Here is a 20,000-nt window from a genome sequence, read left to right on the forward strand (position 1 = left end):
TAGAGCCGATGGGAATGGACTGGAAGATCTTGACCACCTGCGCGTGCGTGTAGCCCAGCACGATGGTGTCGTTCACGCTCACGATCACATCACCTGTCACGTGACACACACACACACACACACACACACACACACACACACACACACACACACACAGTGAGGTCATCAACCAGGGCACAGGATACAAACTTAAGTACTGTGTATTTTACACTTCAAACACCTTTATTTACAATATTTAATATTGACAATGTGCTTCTTTGAAACGTCATCACAGGGCTTTATCTACTAACATTGTAGTATGTTTTTTTTATATCAAATAGGACATAAACAGATGTGTGTGTGTGTGTGTGTGTGTGTGTGTGTGTGTGTGTGTATGTGTGTGTGTGTGTGTGTGTGTGTATGTGTGTGTGTGTGTGTGTGTGTGTGTGTGTGTGTGTGTGTGTGTGTGTGTGTATGAGTGTGTGTATGTATGATTGTATGTGTGTGTGTGTGTGTATGTATGAGCATATGTGAGTGTGTGCATGTATGAGTCTGTGTGTGTGTGTGTGTGTGTGTGTGTGTGTGTGTGTGTGTGTGTGTGCACACCTGTCTCCATCTTGCCGTCCACAGCGGCAGGTCCATCCAGCACGAGGCTCTTGATCTGCAGGAACTCGTCGGGCTCGTCTCCCCCCACCACGGTGAAGCCGAAGCCGCGATGGCTCTTCTTCAGCTTGGTGCTGATGAACTTCCCCTTCAGCTCGGCCGGGTTACGGGTGAAGAACGGCTTACCCCCTGGAAACACAAACACACACACACACACGCATGCATAAGTATATATGTATGTGCTATACGTATAAAAACACACACAAACACACACAATAAGAGAGAGAGAGAGAGAGAGATAGAGAGTGAGAGAGAGAGAAAGAAAGACATGCACATAAACATGAATGCATATGTGCATTTGTAAACATCAAAAGGCAAGCCCACACCCATCTACAAAGGACACAAGGACAAGGACACACACACAGACACACACAGACACACACACACACACACATTATCAAAATTCCTCTCTAATAAAGGCCAGCATTAATTCATCAACTTTCACAGGCACAAGCCCGAATCCAGTTTAATCAAATCTGTCCACAGAGTGGACTCATTGCATTATGGTTGGGTGTATCTCTTCAAACACTGCCTGCTGCATGGCAATGCTCTGTGCAGGACCAGAGCTGAATCACGCTCAGAGAAATTAGATGAGAAATGCCAGACATTTTTGCAGTGATGAATCTTGGTCCTAGCATGTTCCACTACAGAGTGTGGGTTGGGAAGTGTCTTGTTGTGGTGAAGCACCTTGTCTCTTGTGAATTGGAGAAGGAGCAGAATAACCTAAATATTTAATATTCTTCTCTTAGTTCACAAAACAACTGCAGGTGTCACTACATTTGTATAGTCAGTGATGGGATTATGAGTGTGTGTATGTGTGTGTGTGTTTGTGTGTGTGTGTGTGTGTGTGTGTGTGTGTGTGTGTGTGTGTGTGTTAGTGTCTATATGTGTGTTGGTGTGTGTGTGTGTGTGTGTGTGTGTGTGTGTGTGTGTGTGTGTGTGTGTTAGTGTGTAAATGTGTGTGTGTGTGTGTGTGTGTGTGTGTGTTTGTGTGTGTGTGTGTGTGTGTGTGGAGGCGATGCCTTACGTTTGATGCCCGGGGCAGGAGGCAGGGTGGGTCCTGGCTGGGGGTCTCTGTAGGTCTCCAGGTGGTTGGGAGCGTACGAGGCCAGTGGGGCTCCAGCCGACGAATGCTCCTCTATCCACTCTGTGTAAAGAGAACCAGCGCAGCACATTATACCTTCACGCCCTTACACCTCACACACAAACACACACACACACACACACACACACACACACACACACACACACACACACACACACACACACACACACACACACACACACACACACAGCACAGCACAGACATGCACACACAGTTCCACACAATCAATAATCAAGGACATTTCAGTCTAAATCTGTAGTTTCAGTTTCATACTTTGTGGTACAAAATAGTGTGGGACTAACTAGGTCATCTATGTGTGTTGCTGATTTATAACAACTCTAAAACCCGAAATGAGACCATCATAAAAAACAGAGCACATAAAAATGCTCTGAAATAAAGATAAAAGATAAATAAAGTAAAGAAAAATAAAGAAAAATCTCTAGAGTTCAGGTATTGGACCTAGAAATGAGAAAATGATGGTTAATTGTCCTCTGTGTCCTCGTGAGCAGCAGCAGAACTAGAGCAGAAGAGGAACAATGGATTTGCTCTGATGCTGTCGGAAAGACACACAATTAGGAGCAAATTATCGCTGCCAACAGCTCACTGCAAATACAGCACATTAACAAGCCGTTCAGAAAGAGAACAACAAACAGACCTTTTATCAACATTTCTGCTTATTAGCAGCTCATTGTGAGAGAGTTTTGACAAGATCCAACCCGGCTAAGGACCAGAACTAAACCAAAGTCCAGCACTACATGGACAGCAGAGGCAGAGGGCCAGGAACAGAGGGCCAACATGTGTGTATGTCTTTGTATGTAATGTCCGTGGTTATGTAACCATCTCGATTGGCTAATCGGCTGGACGCTCAAATCAAGCAATGGAAATGAGATGAAAGAAGAATCTAATTCAGCCAGCTCAGTGTCTGGATGTAGCGGTTAGCTTCATGAGTAGCTGCAGCTAGACTTCAAATAAATACACAGGGACCCTTTTGATCCGGGGGGGTGCGGCTCTAGTCCCTGCTCTGAAGACAACCATGAAACGTTAAGCTAACGTAAGGAGTAATGACAGAGACACGACATGAGAAAAAAGAAGGAAATGAAAGCGCAGCCGTGCGCGGAACGAACCTCGGATGTAGCGCTCACCTTCAGGTGGCTGATGGGACTGGAGCTGCTGCTTACGGCGAGCTTCCAGAACCGGATTCTCATACTGAGTCTTCCTGTTAATGTGACTGGGAGAGGGGGATAGAGAGATGGGAGGGAGGAAGAGAGAGATTGGGGGGGGAGAGAAGAGAAGATTAACTGTTGGTTTGATGAAATGTGTCCATAGGGTGTTTTCTACACACAGACTCGCACATAGATAAAACGCACACAAATAAATCTTGGGAAAGACATGCTAGACACATACACACAGACATACTGTACAGTGTCACTCTCTATCACTCTATGCCTTTCCCACTCTTCCTCTTTCACACACACACACACACACACACACACACACACACACACACACACACACACAGAGAGAGAGACACACGCACACACACACACACCCCTTCCCTCCATACACATATTTCACTGCTTGCCCTGACAGTGGTTCATTAATATGGTGCGGTAGATCATGTAGCAGCAGGTGATGTATTTGACTAAGCTGTATTACATTATGACAGCAGGGCTGATGCACTTACTCTACATAGTACACTCCATAGACAGGGTCATCTATCCTCTCCCAACCAGGCGGCAATTCTGCAGAAGGAGAGAGAGAGAGAGAGAGAGAGAGATTAGATACAACATCCATGATGAATGTTGGTGGACGCATGTCCTGGCCTTGATGGGAGTGTGTCCGTGAGCAGGATGTGACATGAGTGATATGGGAGAGTCAGCTCAGAACCCCATGCCAGTAAAGCTGAGCACATCCTGTGTAAAAACATCAAACACACACACTCTTCAACACTTCAGACCCCCCCCCCCACACACACACATACACGCATTGATCTACCCATAAACACACAAACACACTAAAAAGTAAATTAATACAGTCTTTGCTCTCTCTCACACACATACACAGACACACACACACACACACACGAGCACTGCATCACTCTGTACATAAACACACATTCTCAAACAGAAACATACAAATATGTTAGAGAAACTAAAACAGCCGTTACCCTCTTACTTCCTCTTAAACACACACACACACACACATCAATACTCTCTCCAGTCATCTCCTACAGCCATTCTGCTTAACATCCAACACACTGGTTGTGTTTATCAGCTAATCATTAAGTCATTGATGAACTGAGCTAGAGTGCTTTAGAGCCAGACCACTACAGCTAGGCTGGAGTTTAGGGAAAATAAATGAGCTAACCAAGCAGCAAAGACTATTCAAAATGGATCTCACATGGACACAAGCACAAACACATTCATTCCTCCAATCACTCTGGCTAACTTGATGAATGAACAAAGCCAAGGCTACGAGATGTTGGAAAAGAGAAAAAAGAAAAATCTAAAAAATCTACTGAACCAAGGGTAGAATAAACAGATAACATGAACATAACACGCACACACACACACACACACACACACACACACACACACACACACACACACACACACACACACACACACACAGACAGAGAGTGCTATTTAGAGTGAAAATCAAGACATCACTGAACTGTGCTACAGTAAGTTCTGTAGGCAAGCCTTGGTCCTGGTTGTATGGGCTGGCTTGCTATAGAGACGCAGGCGAGGGATGAGGCTTTTTTAGCCCTCTCCCTTTCGGGTTCGCCTGGCCGTGGTTAGAGTTTCACAATCGATGACCAGCAACGGGCTGCATCTAAGCTGTCCGTTAAAACAGGCTGGACGTCTGCCTGAATGTTAGCCTGATCTAATGGGTCCTGAGCCTCACAAGGAGATCTCATTAGGCTGATGGAATATGGGTAGCCTGTTCACAAACAAACATAAACACGCACAAACACACACACAAACACACACACACACACACACACACACACACACACACACACACACACACACACACACACACAGACATACACACACACACACACACACACACACACACACACACACACACACACACACACACACACACACATGCACACTCATACATATAAACACACACACATTCACAAACCTACACACAAATAAACACACACATGCCCTAAACACACATAAACACCATAAAGTGTTTATGTGTGTTACTCTCATCCATACAGACATGCATAACTTAACGCAAACACACGCTCACACATGGACGCCTGCATTTATATCTGTGTGTGTGTGTGTGTGTGTGTGTGTGTGTGTGTGTTTGTGAATGAGTGAATAAATCAGTGAAACACATCAAATGAGATCCTCCGAGGTTAGACTGGAGAGAACGTACAAAATTCACTTTGAATAATTCAGATGAAAAATCGATTATTCTGCCTGAGCATGTCTGTCCTAATAACAAACAAAAAAAAGATTGAGAGAGGAGAGCAGAGCAAAGGAGAAGAGAGGAGAGGAGATGAAAGAGAGAGAGAGAGAGAAGAGGATATGAGCGGAGGAGAGAAGCGTAAGGATAGGGCAACTGTACCTAGTTCATTGTCGGTCTCTTCTGTGTGTACACCTTCTTCTCCAAGTAGAAAGTGAAGACCCGGACAGGTAGAGGGGTAGATTGAGTGAGTGATTGAGTGATTGATTGGTTGGGGGTAAAAGGGAGAAAGAGAGGGTATTTAAGAACAAATGAAAGCAGCCAGGCTGGACAGGGGATCGATTACTCTTCAGGATGGTATGTTGCACAGAGAATGACAGAGAAAGCCTTAGAAGCAGCAGAAGTGGTAGTCCAGATAGCACTCCAAGCACCAGCCAAAGCAGTGACCACAGCATGTGTACAAACCCATAGGGACCTCTACCACACATCCCACTGACGACCACTGACCACCACTGACGCCTAGAGATGCATGGCACATAGAGGGTAATACCATAGAAAGCAAAGAAATGCTGGAAGTAGAATGAAAGTTAAAGCCAAATTTATATAGACTACCAGCAGGGGGCGATACTGCCTTTATCGGTCGCTCAGGGACAGCAGCGACGCCATGTTTTTTTTTTTCTTTTCTCTTCTCTCTGGAGCTGGGCTTTGCTCTCATTAAAAAGCCATTATTCCTTTATTGACACTGCTGCTGTAATGAAGGCTGTAGCCCTCTGCGTCTGCTTTGGTGTTGCGCGAAGCACATTCTGGTGTCAGAGGACGGGAGCACACACACATACAGTATACACACACATACACACACACACACACTGTTATTACAGGGAGGAGAGTGGGTCTGAGAGTGTAACGATATAACACCTTCATTTTGAGCATGAGGAAATATAGATTTATAGTGCATAGCATCATCTATTGTAGTGTGTGTGCATCAGGGGCGAGTGTGTGTGTGTGTGTGTGTGTGTGTGTGTGTGTGTGTGTGTGTGTGTTTGTTTCAGGGCATAGAAGGACAGTTTTCAAGACATTTAAAAGAGCAACGAGGACCCTCTCGTATAGGAGGACAGTTGGCTGTCCTCATAAAAATAAACCCTATAAAACCTTTTCTCAGCATGTTTTAATACCCAAAAAGTGGTTTTCTCAAAAGTCCTTATGTACCAAAAACCTGACATATTTTGTATATTTGTGTGTCCGCCACTGCCCCCTATCGGTGGTCGTGGTCCCTGCATGCTGCGACACACAAGCGCGGGAAATTATACACAACGCGGGAAATTATACACAACGCGCGAAATTAGACGCTAAATCAACACTGCGCATGCTCATACTGATTGGCTGGATAGAAGACAGCTGCTACACCTGTGATCACCAGATTCATTTGCTGGGAGTTCTTCTGGAAATGCACGTTGTGGAGAGAAGGTAAGAAATCCATAACAAAACGTTTTAATAGGTAGGCCTAATAGCAGTGTTATTGTGGTATGTAATATAGGTAAATGCTTGTTGAATGACATAATGTTAAAGACTTAAACAAAAATAGCCTACTGTGTGATAAGTAGCCTAGCCAGTTAATTCCATATAGCCTACTACAGCCCAGAGATAGCACCAATAGACTGTATTCCAAGTAGATTAAGCGTTTTTATTCCCAGCGATTCTCCCAGAATTACCTATTGGTAGGAAATGTACTTGACCTAGGCTACTGTTAGCTGGCTAGGTGCATGCTATTGTTATTGCCAATGCTATTGCAGGGAGACTGAACCCTCCGATCCAGGTAAGTGGCCTGGATATTTAAAACTACCACAAAGAAATTAGTCAAGGAATAGCAAACACCAATGTTGGCAGATCAGTTACGACCAGTAGTGTTGAAAGATGGTATATCGATCTTATTTCATCCATTTGGTAAGATTAACACTATATTCAGAGCATTGCTAGCTATCGGATGGGAAAAGTATATTGAAGAGGTCACGTTGGACAAACTAAGGCTTTAGATAGACGAATGACAGTAATTTATGAATACGTTGTCAGACGGCTGTAAATGTATTTTGTTTTTGTTTGCTTTTCATCAGAGGCGTCAGACTTTTACTAACGTCAATTTCGCTAGCAAACTACATTACAACGTTGCTCTTTATGCTCCTAAACCACGAACAGCACACAGTGGTATTGGGGGAGGGAGGGGGGCTACAATCGTGACTATCAATGTTAAACTTTTATTTTAAGTCTGAATTGTTCCAATTTCTTTGAAGAGGTAAGGGAGGACGTGCCCATCTAGACAACTAATAGACTAAATATTAAGTAGCCCAACATTATCTCCTACGTGTGGAAATTATAGCCAGAGGTTATGGCTTGGCAAGCTTAATGTCCAGCACATAGAATTTTGACGGCTAAGCTAAGGTCTGTGGTAAATGAGTGCTTTGTTTAGATCTCCGTTGAGTTTATCCTTTAACATAGCCTACATTTTCTGTTTCTCTATTTCTTTGTATGCATTGTCATTTAGTATTTGAACATACTGTTTGAATATACATGGTATTAGTGAGATGAGTAGTGAAGTTGTTTTGTTGTTTACATTTTTGTTATTAATTTCCTTAGTAACTTCTGTCATGCCACGGAGAACTACTCCTCTTCAGGATGCCACTAATCACATCCTTGCAGGAAGAGACAAGAATTCAATGTTAGAGATCAAATATATTAATCCAGTTAAAGGTGAGTGACTGACACACTGTAGGCTAGACTGAAGGTTACATGTCACTGGTTCTTGAATTGACGTTGCATTGTAGCAATTTATAGGAATAATTCAGTTGTATGTGATTATTTGCATTGCTGAGTTTTATCCAATAGATATAGTCTGCTACCCCTGTTACTCTAATAAGGTTGTGTCTGCAGGTCGTGGTATCTTCACTTTAGCTGTTTTCAATCAAGGAGACTTTGTGGTGGAGTATAGAGGGGAGCTCATTGATGCAGCTGAAGCTGAACATAGACGTAAACTGTACCACAATGCATGTTCGATCTTCATGTTTGACTTCACATGGAAGCGGAAGACATGGTGGTAGGTTCAGAATGACTAATATGTTTAGATTACTATAGTGAGAAGTCAGGATTTCTGAAGTAAAGATCTCATGTTGCATTTTAACTTGCATCAACTGTGCATGTACAATTCAAAAGTGTCACTATAAACGTCTGTTTAGTGCATGATGTTTGTACATTTGCAGTATTGATGGAGCACTTGAAGATGGGTCATTTGGACGACTGGTAAACGATGAGCACAAGGCACCAAATTGCAGAATGAAGTTGATCGAAGCAGATGGGAAGCCACATCTCTGCCTTTTTGCACTGAAGGAAATTATGGCTGGAACTGAAATCACTTATGACTATGGTGGGAAAGAATGGCCCTGGCGTAAAGAGGTGGGTCATTTTGATTTTATCCCCATATGAATTGGTGTCAAGGTTTAAAAAGTATAGCCTATATTTTGACATCTTGATAAAAATGAAATCCTCTCTTTGTGTTAAGCTGTGTCCGTTTCATGAGGCCACAGAGATTACACAATACCTATCGTTTGTTAGTGCCAACAATCATAACCAAAAAACAGAAGTCACATCTTGGTGGTCTTCAATCTGGTTTTCAGTCAATCGTGTCTCTCTCCTACCGTGGAAATCCAGAGTTCACGCGAGAGCACAATGGAATTGTCTCGGCGAGACACTCTGGCAATGATGCACGTTACTTTTACCCCGATATCCCGGGGAACCAGCTAAACTGATGAAGACAGCACTGTAACGTTGGAGGACGGTACACATTGGTCGTAGTGTTATCCAATTGCGTGCAGTGAGATTTTTAAATGCATGCTTGTTGCCGTCCCTCGAGTTGGGCCATTACATTGTTCGTGGCCAGACCCTTAATCTTTCTAGATTACCAGGGTCTGGATTTTCCAGGCTATCTCTCTCCCAGATGATGCCAGCAAGCTTATCTGTATGTTTTGTATATTTCCCCTACTGTTACAACCACTGCTGCCCAATTTTTTTCTGTTTAACTTGTTTAGACACAACTCAGTGGTGGAAGTTTCCCTTCTGGCCAACACTCCGTTGCAGAGCTTAGTGACCACGCCCATGACTTGGAACCCAATGTTTTCTCTACAGACTTATTCAGAGGTGAGTCCCTGCTTGAAGAAGCAATGCCTGGTAAATACTGGGGTCTTGCAAGGCACTGTGCCTTCATGTCCTGTGTTCTCTTCAACAGACACCGAATTGAGAGCAGAGTGTCAGTCATCCACTCCCACACCAGACAACCCTGCGCATGAGGTTAGTTTGAATTCAGCTGTTTATTTCGGGATGTATGAATGATTAGAAATTATATAGTTTCGTAAGGGACATATTTATCAATGAATTACAATTATACTGCAGGTACAGTCTGAATCTTTTGTCGGTACTGATAGCCATCAATTCACACTTTGTTCCCCTGTCTACATCGTTTTCAGTGTCATAAACTTAAAGGTTTGAGTGAAATAGACACTGTACCAGTTGATGCCTGTTCATCTTTGCATATTGCTGTTCATTTTTTTAGGTGCACTGTGTCAGAGGTCAGTGTGGCACTTCTTCTGCGAAAGAGGGGATTGGAGAAGTTGGTGTCCAGCACCAGGAGGTGTTATCCCCTGTGTTCTCAGCAGAGCTTGCCAGTGGTCAGTTATAGTTTTGAGTAAATGTTGTTAACTTCTGGCAATGCATGTCATGCCTGCTAAGGGTTTGCAGCATGAAAAATGTGGCAATATCAGGCCATATATCATGTCTTGATGGACATTTTGAGTAGAATATTGTCTGTCAGGGATGTAAGTTGAGTATAGTATACCTATATGTGGTTTTATGACTTGAGGAAAGACAAACACTGAATCTCCCTGTGTTCTCTTGTATAGAGACTGAATCAAGATCAGGGTGTCAATCATCCAGAGCCGCGCCAAATGACTCTGCTTGTGAGGTGAGTTTTTGAAATTGACCAATGGTTAGAAGTACTGTGGTGTTCCATGGAACACAATGTTCAGTGTTTTAGTAAACATCTTGCAGCTACAGTGGAAATGTCTATTCAGTATGGATGGTTTTACTAACCATGGTGTCCCCCCAACACTGTTTTTTTCCTGAGTGTGCCATACACTGGGAGTTCAATAACAGAAGACTTAGAGTTTGATCAAGGATGTCATTAGAAGTCCAAAGGACCATGTCCTTGCATAACATGAGTTTGTCTGTGTTACAAACTGTCCTCACATAACATGAATATTCCCCTGTGTCACACACAGATGTAGAAACTACAGCACATGCTTGTAAAGTGGCTAGTTAAGGAATAGCGTTTTGTCTCTTTAATACACATTCTTACTTGTGGCATCAATATGTACCTACAGTATATGGTGCATTGTCAGCTGTTTCTTGCGGCTTGATGATGTAATTTGTTATGCAGTGACATGCCTTCCTTATCCAAAATGGTTGCTAAATCTTGTTAAATATTCTGTCTTTGCACATACTGTATGGAGTATTCCTATCTGTACCAGTTGATGCCTGTTCATCTTTGCATATTGCTGTTAATTTTTTTTAGGTGCACTGTGTCAGAGGTCAGTGTGGCACTTCTTCTGCGAAAGAGGGGATTGGAGAAGTTGGTGTCCAGCACCAGGAGGTGTTATCCCCTGTGTTCTCAGCAGAGCTTGCCAGTGGTCAGTTATAGTTTTGAGTAAATGTTGTTAACTTCTGGCAATGCATGTCATGCCTGCTAAGGGTTTGCAGCATGAAAAATATGGCAATATCAGGCCATTTTTCTATGTCTTGATAGACGATATTCTACTCAAAATGTCCGTCAGGGATGTGAGTTGAGTATATTATGCCTTTGTGGTTTTATGACTTGAGGAAAGTCAAGCACTGAATCTCCCGGTGTTTTCTTGTACAGAGACCGAATCAAGATCAGGGTGTCAATCATCCAGAGCTATGACAAATGACACTGCTTGTGAGGTGAGTTTGAATTTACCTGTGTTTTGAAATTGACCAATGGTTAGAAGTACTCTAATGTTCCATGGAACACAATTTTCAGTGTTATAATGATTGTCACATATTGTGTGTTAGTGTAGGCTATATTTAAACTGTATTTTGAGTTTAATATCGGCATGTCGACTTTAAAGTCGAAATGACATTTCAACTTTATTCTCGAAATGTCGAGTTTAATCTCGTCATGGCAAACATTTTTTTTTTTTTCTTTGTGTGGCCCTAATACTCCGTCGTAGAATTATCATTATTTTGACAGCATTAGAAACATATTAATTTGCAGTGGTTTATGGTGTAAGTTCCTTTACTTGGACAATAGCATATCTATACAGTCTTTTACTGTTTACTTTTTTTTTTATTATTGTAATTAAATGTTTTCTAGTCATTATTTACCACATAGTTAGCATAGAATGTTTTGTTGCGTATGTTGCGTTGGTATTTAAATATTTTTCATTTTTTTCTTGTCATCCTATACAGTTGCTAAACATTTAGAACATGTGTCTTTAAACTCTGTCTTAGTACAACTTTACAATAAACTTACGTGATATTCAAGTCCTCATCTGCATCTGTTCAACTTTTTATACACAGCGAAATAGTGGAAGCTTCCCTTCTGGCCAACACTCCGTTGCAGAGCTTAGTGACCACGCCCATGACTTGGAACCCAATGTTTTCTCTACAGACTTATTCAGAGGTGAGTCCCTGCTTGAAGAAGCAATGCCTGCCAAATACTGGGGTCTTGCAAGGCACTGTGTCTTCATGTCCTGTGTTCTCTTCAACAGACACCGAATTGAGAGCAGAGTGTCAGTCATCCACTCCCACACCAGACAACCTTGCGCATGAGGTTAGTTTGAATTCAGCTGTTTATTTCGGGATGTATGAATGTTTAGAAATGATATAGTTTCGTAAGGGACATATTTATCAATGAATTACAATTATACTGCAGGTACAGTCTGAAAATCTTTGTCGGTACAGATAGTCATCAATTCACACTTTGTTCCCCTGTCTACATCGTTTTCATTGTCATAAACTTAAAGGTTTGAGTGAAATAGACACTGTACCAGTTGATGCCTGTTCATCTTTGCATATTGCTGTTCATTTTTTTAGGTGCACTGTGTCAGAGGTCAGTGTGGCACTTCTTCTGCGAAAGAGGGGATTGGAGAAGTTGGTGTCCAGCACCAGGAGGTGTTATCCCCTGTGTTCTCAGCAGAGCTTGCCAGTGGTCAGTTATAGTTTTGAGTAAATGTTGTTAACTTCTGGCAATGCATGTCATGCCTGCTAAGGGTTTGCAGCATGAAAAATGTGGCAATATCAGGCCATTTATCTATGTCTTGATGGACATTTTGAGTAGAATATTGTCTGTCAGGGATGTGAGTTGAGTATAGTATACCTATATGTGGTTTTATGACTTGAGGAAAGTCAAACACTGAATCTCCCTGTGTTCTCTTGTACAGAGACTGAATCAAGATCAGGGTGTCAATCATCCAGAGCCACACCAAATGACTCTGCTTGTGAGGTGAGTTTGAATTTACCTGTGTTTTGAAATTGACCAATGGTTAGAAGTACTGTGGTGTTCCATGGAAAACAATGTTCAGTGTTTTAGTAAACATCTTGCAGCTACAGTGGAAATGTCTTCTATTCAGTATGGATGGTTTTACTAACCATGGTGTCCCCCCAACACTGTTTTTTTCCTGAGTGTGCCATACACTGGAAGTTCAATAACAGAAGACTTAGAGTTTGATCAAGGACGTCATTAGAAGTCCAAAGGACCATGTCCTTGCATACCATGAGTTTGTCTGTGTTACAAACTGTCCTCACATAACATGAATATTCCCCTGGGTCACACACAGATGTAGAAACTACAGCACATGCTTGTAAAGTGGCTAGTTGAGGAATAGCGTTTTGTCTCTTTAATACACATTCTTACTTGTGGCATCAATGTGTACCTACAGTACAGTTGTGCTCATAAGTTTACATACCCTTAGCATATACATGCTAAAGTTGACTAAAAAGAAGAATAAAAAATATCATCTTTTGAAAATTGATCTTAATGTCTTAATAAAAAAATGAGGAAAAATCCAACCTTTTAAAGACACCAATTTTCTTTGTGAATGAATTATGTATTGTAAATAAATAAATGTTCTTCCTTACAATACAAGTGCTCATAAGTATACATACCCCTATGTTAAATTCCCATAGAGCCAGGCAGATTTTTATTTTTAAAGGCCAGTTGTTTCATGGATACCGGATACTATGCATCCTGATGAAGTTCCCTTGAGCTTTGAAATTGAAATTAAAATAGCTTCACATACCCTTCACCATACATATAGATTGGCTATCATATAGGTGGTTTTATTTCAGTTAGCCGCTAACAATTTCACCTGTGTTTTGAAATTGACCAATGGTTAGAAGTACTGTGATGTTCCATGGAACACAATGTTCAGTGTTTTAGTAAACATCTTGCAGCTACAGTGGAAATGCTTTCTATTCAGTATGGATGGTTTTACTAACCATGGTGTCCCCCCAACACTGTTTTTTTACTGAGTGTGCCATACACTGGGAGTTCAATAACAGAAGACTTAGAGTTTGATCAAGGATGTCATTAGAAGTCCAAAGGACCATGTCCTTGCATACCATGAGTTTGTCTGTGTTATAAACTGTCCTCACATAACATGAATATTCCCCTGTGTCACACACATATGCAGAAACTACAGCACATGCTTGTAAAGTGGCTAGTTAAGAAATTTGTTATGCAGTGACATGCCTCCCTTATCCAAAATGGTTACTAAATCTTGTTAAATATTCTGTCTTTGCACATACTGTATGGAGTATTCCCATCTGTACCAGTTGATGCTTGTTCATCTTTGCATATTGCTGTTCATTTTTTTAGGTGCACTGTGTCAGAGGTCAGTGTGGCACTTCTCCAATCCCCTCTTTCACAGAAGAAGTTGGTGTCCAGCACCAGGAGGTGTTATCCCCTGTGTTCTCAGCAGAGCTTGCCAGTGGTCAGTTATAGTTTTGAGTAAATGTTGTTAACTTCTGGCAATGCATGTCATGCCTGCTAAGGGTTTGCAGCATGAAAATGGCCTGATATTGCCACACTTTTTTTTATGTCTTGATGGACATTTTGAGTAGAATATCGTCTGTCAGGGATGTGAGTTGAGTATATTATGACTTGAGGAAAGTCAAGCACTGAATCTCCCTGTGTTCTGTTGTACAGAGACCGAATCAAGATCAGGGTGTCAATCATCCAGAGCTGTGCCAAATGACTCTGCTTGTGAGGTGAGTTTGAAATTACCTGTGTTTTGAAATTGAACAATGGTTAGAAGTACTGTGATGTTTCATGGAACACAATTTTCATTGTTTTAGTTAGGGCTGCTGCTATTGATTCTTTTTGTAATTGATTAATCTAGTACTTTATTGATCGATTAATCGGATCACTTTTTTCCCGTTTTTAAACAACCAATACAAATAATGCATAACGAAAATTATGTGGCTGTTGCCACAATTGTCACAGAGGTTTTCATTCTAACTCCAACGTTTGGCTCCAAAACTAAGCCCATTTATTGCAATTTACCCATTTAGTGTTTTTAAGTGCCAGTGCCAACATTAAATAATGTTAAAAATGCTCTCTGTAAAATTGCTGCCTTTTGTTTATGACTGAGCTGGGTGAACAAAGCTGTTCATACTATGTTGTGACGTCTGTATTGCAAACACGTGCACAGATTTTTCCAGGGGTTTTCCAGATAGTCCAGGGTTTATCAACCTATTTCCTTGCAGTTTGAGGTTATGTAGTGCTGTGGCTAGGAAGAAGAGAATAATCAGTTTCCTTGCCCCCATCAGTTAATTTCCGGCTGTTTCGCTAGTGGTCTGTATTGTAGAACATTTTTTCATTCTTCCTAGCACTCGCTGTCTTCAAACAACAGGGCTGTAGGTTGATTTACCCTGGACCTGGAGTTTAACTTTTAGTGTTAAGCAAAGCCATTGATTGGTAGAGATCCCTGTTGCCATTTCTTTTTTTACAGATGATAGAAGTTAAGCAGGGTAAATCTAAATTTGGCTTTGGACACAGGTTCCGAAACTAGATGTGTTTCTGTTTTTTTTAAATGTCAGATGAAGGTTTACTTCATTATTTAGAGGAATTGTTGTCTTTGCCATCATCACAAGAGAAGCATATCTTTCTCTTTTGTGTGTGTGATGAGTGACACCCCAACAGTTAGCTAAACTTAAGTCACAGGAATTGAATATATATGCTTCTATATTATAAAAGTAACTTCTTTACCCCTTCTCATCTCTCCTGATGGATTTGAAGAAAAGTACATGGATTTGTGTGGAAGTAAAACAATTCATGATACAATTTGTGTGTGTAAAGGTTTTATATTTATTTCATGTTTTGAAAATGTTTGTCACAGTGTACAATCCATAAGCTGGTTTTTGAATCGTTGAGAATTGACAAATGCTGGATATGCCATTCACCTTTCACATCTATCAGATGGCACGGTGTAAGATGCAAACGTAAGTGTGTTTTTCATCTTCTCCTAATTAATGCATTTCTCAGTATAAGTAGTTTCATTTCATGCCATGGGTCAGTTCCAGACTCGCACCTATAAATCATAAAAACATGTTGATTGAATGTTTTATCAAGTCACACCATTGCGGTGAAAGACACTGGAGTAGCAGATACTATGACGTGCCAGGCAAGTGAGTTTGCAAGATGAGGCACATGGCAGATAACAGAGAGCATACCTGTAAATTAGTCGCCTTTTGGCAAATTTTACTGTTTTGGAATTGAAATGGGCCATTAACATGAAGCGAAGGGGTTTTTTTTATTTTATTGGGGGGGTCAGGGAGTCGGAGAAGCCGCATCACAAATCTATCACGCAGGGTTTCCTTATGCCTGGAGACTTTCGCCTTTGGATGTTGAACAAGTCCTTAATTCCTTTGCTATTATCATTTATATTATTAGGCTATCTATATTGTTCTTTGTTATTAGACTTAGACCTAAGTTAGGCTACAACCTTAAATCCATGCAAATGTTTCTTTCTTTCATCCGGTTCACTGCAGTGCGGATAAATCCATCTTTCATGGACTTTATTAATTTGTGTGACTCCGAAATAAAATTACAACTTATAGATGAGTTGTTTTCAATGTTAACCCAATCGCACAATAAACGAAACACCACTGTTTGAATTGTTGTATAGACAAATTCCAACAAGCCCATATTTGCAATGTTACCAATGCAAATAGCACATTTCTTGGTTTGATGCGCTACTGTACGTGAACATAGGAAAATGTTTGTGCTTCTTAGTCAGCATTATTAAAGATTAGCTTGGCTGAAAAGCATAATGCACGTCTCATTATGCATACGTTTCATTATGTGTAAGTGAGTATCAACACAAGGAAAATGCCATCAACTCTATGGTGCGCTCAGGACATTGATGAAGTCATTTTGTACATACGCTCAACTTTGAAGATGATGTTAAACCCTTCGACTTTCAACTTTTTCTAACTTTGTGCCTTCCAATAAGTCACTGGGTCTATATTTAAGCATCTGAGTTGATAATAGATCGAGTGGGCTTTTCAAGTGGACTTCAAATTTAGTTTGGCTAATTGAGATGATAAATATACTGTATAAAAGGTAATGATGAACATAAACTTTAGGCCTAATAAATCCAGAACTAATTCAATAGATCCACCAAGCAATTGGCAATCCAAATGCTTGTAGGTGTCTCCACACCTTTCCAGTTACTTTCCTTTTATTCTCAGAAGCCTTATTAGCTTAATTAATTGTATTAAGGATAAACATTTCAGCATTTCTGTTCCACATTAGACCATTCTGCCAGAAATCTTTGAGCCAAGGATTCATTCTGAAAACGGCCTACACCTTGCACATTACGCATTAAAAAAAGAATCCGTGTTTGGTCAGGTCAGGCTGCTAATGTGTGTGTTTTTACAGTAACAGTTTATAATCAGAATCTCAAATCTCTTGATTGTTAGGAGGATGCCATATTATGTCATATTTTTAAGTTTAATTAGATAATTATCTGTCTGGAAATACCATAAGAATGCACCATTTGAACAGTCATTTTTCAAAACATTCTGTTTTTCGTTATGAACGTTAGTGAGTGAATTTAATGTGTGGGATCACTACATACTTTTTTTTAACTGACTTCAAATGGGTAATGTAAAGGCTCTGCCACTCCAGTGAATTCTACCTTAATGGTTGAAACGTGTACTTTTTGTTAAAGTTTTAGCCATCACTCAAACGGTGCATTTGTACTGAACAGTTCATTTTGTTAGCATTTCTTAATTGTGTATGTTTCATAAGTGTGAAGCTTATTCCATTTAATAAGAAAATGAGTATGCAATTGGTCAACAATTGATAAATTTTTGTCTAATTTTGTCTGAAGAATGCTGTGGTGTGTGGCACAAAATCTGCCTCCAGAAGTCCTCAGAAGACTGGGATATATCAGATGTAAGTGAACATTGAAGTATAATATGCTTAATATCAATATGATGGCTTTTAGCAGTTTGTTTTTGACACCATCCTTCCCATGTGTATTTCTGTTTATTAAAATATGCTGTAATTAATTAATTTAATATACTTTACAGGATGATGTCTCATCTGGTGATGAGTACATCCCAGAGTCTGTATCGGATTCAGAAAGCTCAGGAACAGAGTTGAGTGCCGAGTTGGCTGAACCATCCAAGAAGTCCCATACCAATATGCCTGATTTAGTTACTTTTGCTCACCCAGAACCAGAAAGCTCAGAGTCTGTATCGGATTCAGAAAGCTCAGGAACAGAGTTGAGTGCCGAGTTGGCTGAACCATCCAAGAAGTCCCATACCAATATGCCTGATTTAGTTACTTTTGCTGAACCAGACCCCGAACCAGAACCAGAAAGCACTATGGATATTCTTGGCCAAAGTAAATCCCCAACCAAATCAGGAAAATTCCTTAAAAGCCAAGTCAATTATTGTTTTGTATGTGGGAAACCTCAAACAAAATTTGCACGTCATCTCGAGAAGCATGTAAATGAAAATGCTGAAATCGCACAGGCACTCCAGTTCCCCAAATCATCAAAGGACAGAAGGGTTCTTCTTGAGAAATTCCGAAACCTTGGCAACTTCAAGCATAACTCGACTGTTAAAACCACAGGGTCAGGCTGTCTTAAAGTGAAAAGGAGTTCCAAACAGAGTAGCAGCCCTGAGACATATGATTACTGCTTGTACTGTAAGGGTATGTTATCCAGAAAAGAACTTTCTCGACATATGAAAAGATGTGCTCTAAGACCCGAGAATAATGTTGAAGAGGGACCTGAGTGGACAGAGAGGGTCATTGGTATAGCATCTGCTCAATTTACAATGTCCCAGCCAATTTCAAGTGAACTTTGGTCAGTGCTGGGCAAAATGCACAAGGATGACGTGTCCACTGCAATAAGGAATGATCATTATCTCATGCAGTTTGCCCAGTCCCTCTTTAATAAGCATGGGAGTGACAGATCAAAGCATGAGTATATAAGACAGAAAGTAAGGGAACTTGGGAGATTACTTGTGACTTTGCGCCACACAACTAGAATCCATAACATGGAAGAGGCAATAAAACCAGGCAACTTCTTTACTCTTACTGGTGCTGTTAAGAGAGTTTCAGGTTTTGATCACCAACACAACACATTCAAAGCCCCAAGTCTGGCTCTTAAAATTGGGCATTCTCTCAGAAAGATAAGTGACCTCATCATGTGTCGTGCCCTAATGGAAGAGGACCAAGAGGGGGTCGATTCCATCAAGAGGTTTCATACACTTCATGAAACAAAGTGGTCTGAATTAGTTTCCCATTCTGCCTTATCAAACCTGAGTGAGGCAAAATACAATAAGAGCACCAGGCTTCCACTGGCCAAAGACGTTCAGAAGCTGCAGTTATATCTTGGTCAGCAAGTGGAATTGGCTAAGGAGAAACTAGCCGATAACCCAACAGCAGGCACTTATGCAGCACTAGCAAAGGTGACCCTCTGTCAAGTCATTTTGTTTAATAGGAGAAGGGAAGGTGAAGTGGCAAGGATGACTGTAAACAATTTTGAAGATCGTGATGTGTCACAACTAAATGATGACATAAGCACTGGGCTTACAGAAGTTGAGAAGAGACTTTGCAAACAATTCGCCAGAGTGGAATTGAGGGGGAAAAAAGGACGAAAGGTTGCTGTGATCCTGACCCCTGATATGACTGCTAACCTGTCACTCCTCATTAGTAAGAGGAAAGAGTGTGGAGTAACTGAAAACAACAATTACCTCTTCGCTATTCCTTGTAGTGATGGTCATTACAGAGGACAGTTTGGTCAATTTGCAGATGCTTGTGGAGCCGAAGATCCTCAAAACCTCAGATCAACTAACCTTCGCAAACAGATCGCCACAATAAGCCAAGTCATGAACTTGAAAGATAATGAACTGGACCAGCTGGCCGACTTTCTCGGCCATGACATTAGGGTGCATAGGGAGTACTATCGACTGCCCCAATCAACGATTCAGCTGGCTAAGATCTCAAAGCTGCTTATGGCTATGGAGAAGGGAAGTGTGAAGGATATTCAAGGAAAATCTCTGGATGAAATTGGTGGTATGAATCATTTACACATTGTTAAATCTGCTTGGTGTGTATGGTTGCTGTAATAACCTTTTTACAATGTCATTTAATAGATGACATAGACAAAATGGATACAGGATCACAGCAACTCCCTAATGTTTCCACATTGCAAGGTACTGTTAAAATGGGGTCCCAAGGCTACTG

The 20,000-nt window shown here is 41.0% G+C and overlaps 2 protein-coding genes across 23 annotated transcripts in view; one reads left to right on the forward strand and one right to left on the reverse strand.

Annotated features, from left to right (window-relative positions):
* Positions 1 to 20,000, reverse strand: part of LOC121712976 (membrane-associated guanylate kinase, WW and PDZ domain-containing protein 1-like) — a 137,845-nt gene that overhangs the window by 38,952 nt on the left and 78,893 nt on the right. For 6 of the 14 annotated variants that reach the window (XM_042097154.1, XM_042097146.1, XM_042097149.1 and 3 more), the window contains exons 7-12: positions 5,339 to 5,377; positions 3,432 to 3,489; positions 2,872 to 2,975; positions 1,670 to 1,789; positions 586 to 771; positions 1 to 93 (exon numbers count right to left, since the gene is read on the reverse strand). The exon at positions 1 to 93 is cut by the window's left edge. In XM_042097154.1, coding sequence (XP_041953088.1) covers positions 1 to 93; positions 586 to 771; positions 1,670 to 1,789; positions 2,872 to 2,975; positions 3,432 to 3,489; positions 5,339 to 5,377 — 600 coding nt within the window. The remainder of the gene's footprint in view (positions 94 to 585; positions 772 to 1,669; positions 1,790 to 2,871; positions 2,976 to 3,431; positions 3,490 to 5,338; positions 5,378 to 20,000) is intronic. The other 8 variants (XM_042097155.1, XM_042097148.1, XM_042097145.1 and 5 more) reach the window with 4 other exon arrangements.
* The window catches only part of LOC121712978, a 15,389-nt gene continuing 1,650 nt past the window's right edge, over positions 6,262 to 20,000 (forward strand). Inside the window, exons 1-21 of one of the 9 annotated variants that reach the window (XM_042097161.1) lie at positions 6,262 to 6,640; positions 7,805 to 7,918; positions 8,099 to 8,261; positions 8,425 to 8,617; positions 9,250 to 9,358; positions 9,447 to 9,508; positions 9,771 to 9,885; positions 10,117 to 10,178; positions 10,788 to 10,902; positions 11,133 to 11,194; positions 11,813 to 11,915; positions 12,004 to 12,065; positions 12,329 to 12,443; positions 12,676 to 12,737; positions 14,112 to 14,226; positions 14,442 to 14,503; positions 15,634 to 15,736; positions 17,632 to 17,696; positions 17,834 to 17,894; positions 18,021 to 19,829; positions 19,910 to 19,969. In XM_042097161.1, coding sequence (XP_041953095.1) covers positions 7,816 to 7,918; positions 8,099 to 8,261; positions 8,425 to 8,617; positions 9,250 to 9,358; positions 9,447 to 9,508; positions 9,771 to 9,885; positions 10,117 to 10,178; positions 10,788 to 10,902; positions 11,133 to 11,194; positions 11,813 to 11,915; positions 12,004 to 12,065; positions 12,329 to 12,443; positions 12,676 to 12,737; positions 14,112 to 14,226; positions 14,442 to 14,503; positions 15,634 to 15,736; positions 17,632 to 17,696; positions 17,834 to 17,894; positions 18,021 to 19,829; positions 19,910 to 19,969 — 3,601 coding nt within the window. In that variant the 5' untranslated portion in view covers positions 6,262 to 6,640; positions 7,805 to 7,815. Of the gene's footprint in view, positions 6,641 to 6,702; positions 6,990 to 7,804; positions 7,919 to 8,098; positions 8,262 to 8,424; positions 8,618 to 9,249; positions 9,359 to 9,446; positions 9,509 to 9,770; positions 9,886 to 10,116; positions 10,179 to 10,787; positions 10,903 to 11,132; positions 11,195 to 11,812; positions 11,916 to 12,003; positions 12,066 to 12,328; positions 12,444 to 12,675; positions 12,738 to 14,111; positions 14,227 to 14,441; positions 14,504 to 15,246; positions 15,517 to 15,633; positions 15,737 to 17,631; positions 17,697 to 17,833; positions 19,830 to 19,909; positions 19,970 to 20,000 lie in introns of those variants that run through there. The other 8 variants (XM_042097159.1, XM_042097160.1, XM_042097162.1 and 5 more) reach the window with 8 other exon arrangements.

The sequence above is a fragment of the Alosa sapidissima genome, chromosome 7 (genome assembly GCF_018492685.1).
Source record: "Alosa sapidissima isolate fAloSap1 chromosome 7, fAloSap1.pri, whole genome shotgun sequence".
In the NCBI taxonomy this organism is placed as follows: Eukaryota; Metazoa; Chordata; class Actinopteri; order Clupeiformes; family Clupeidae; genus Alosa; species Alosa sapidissima.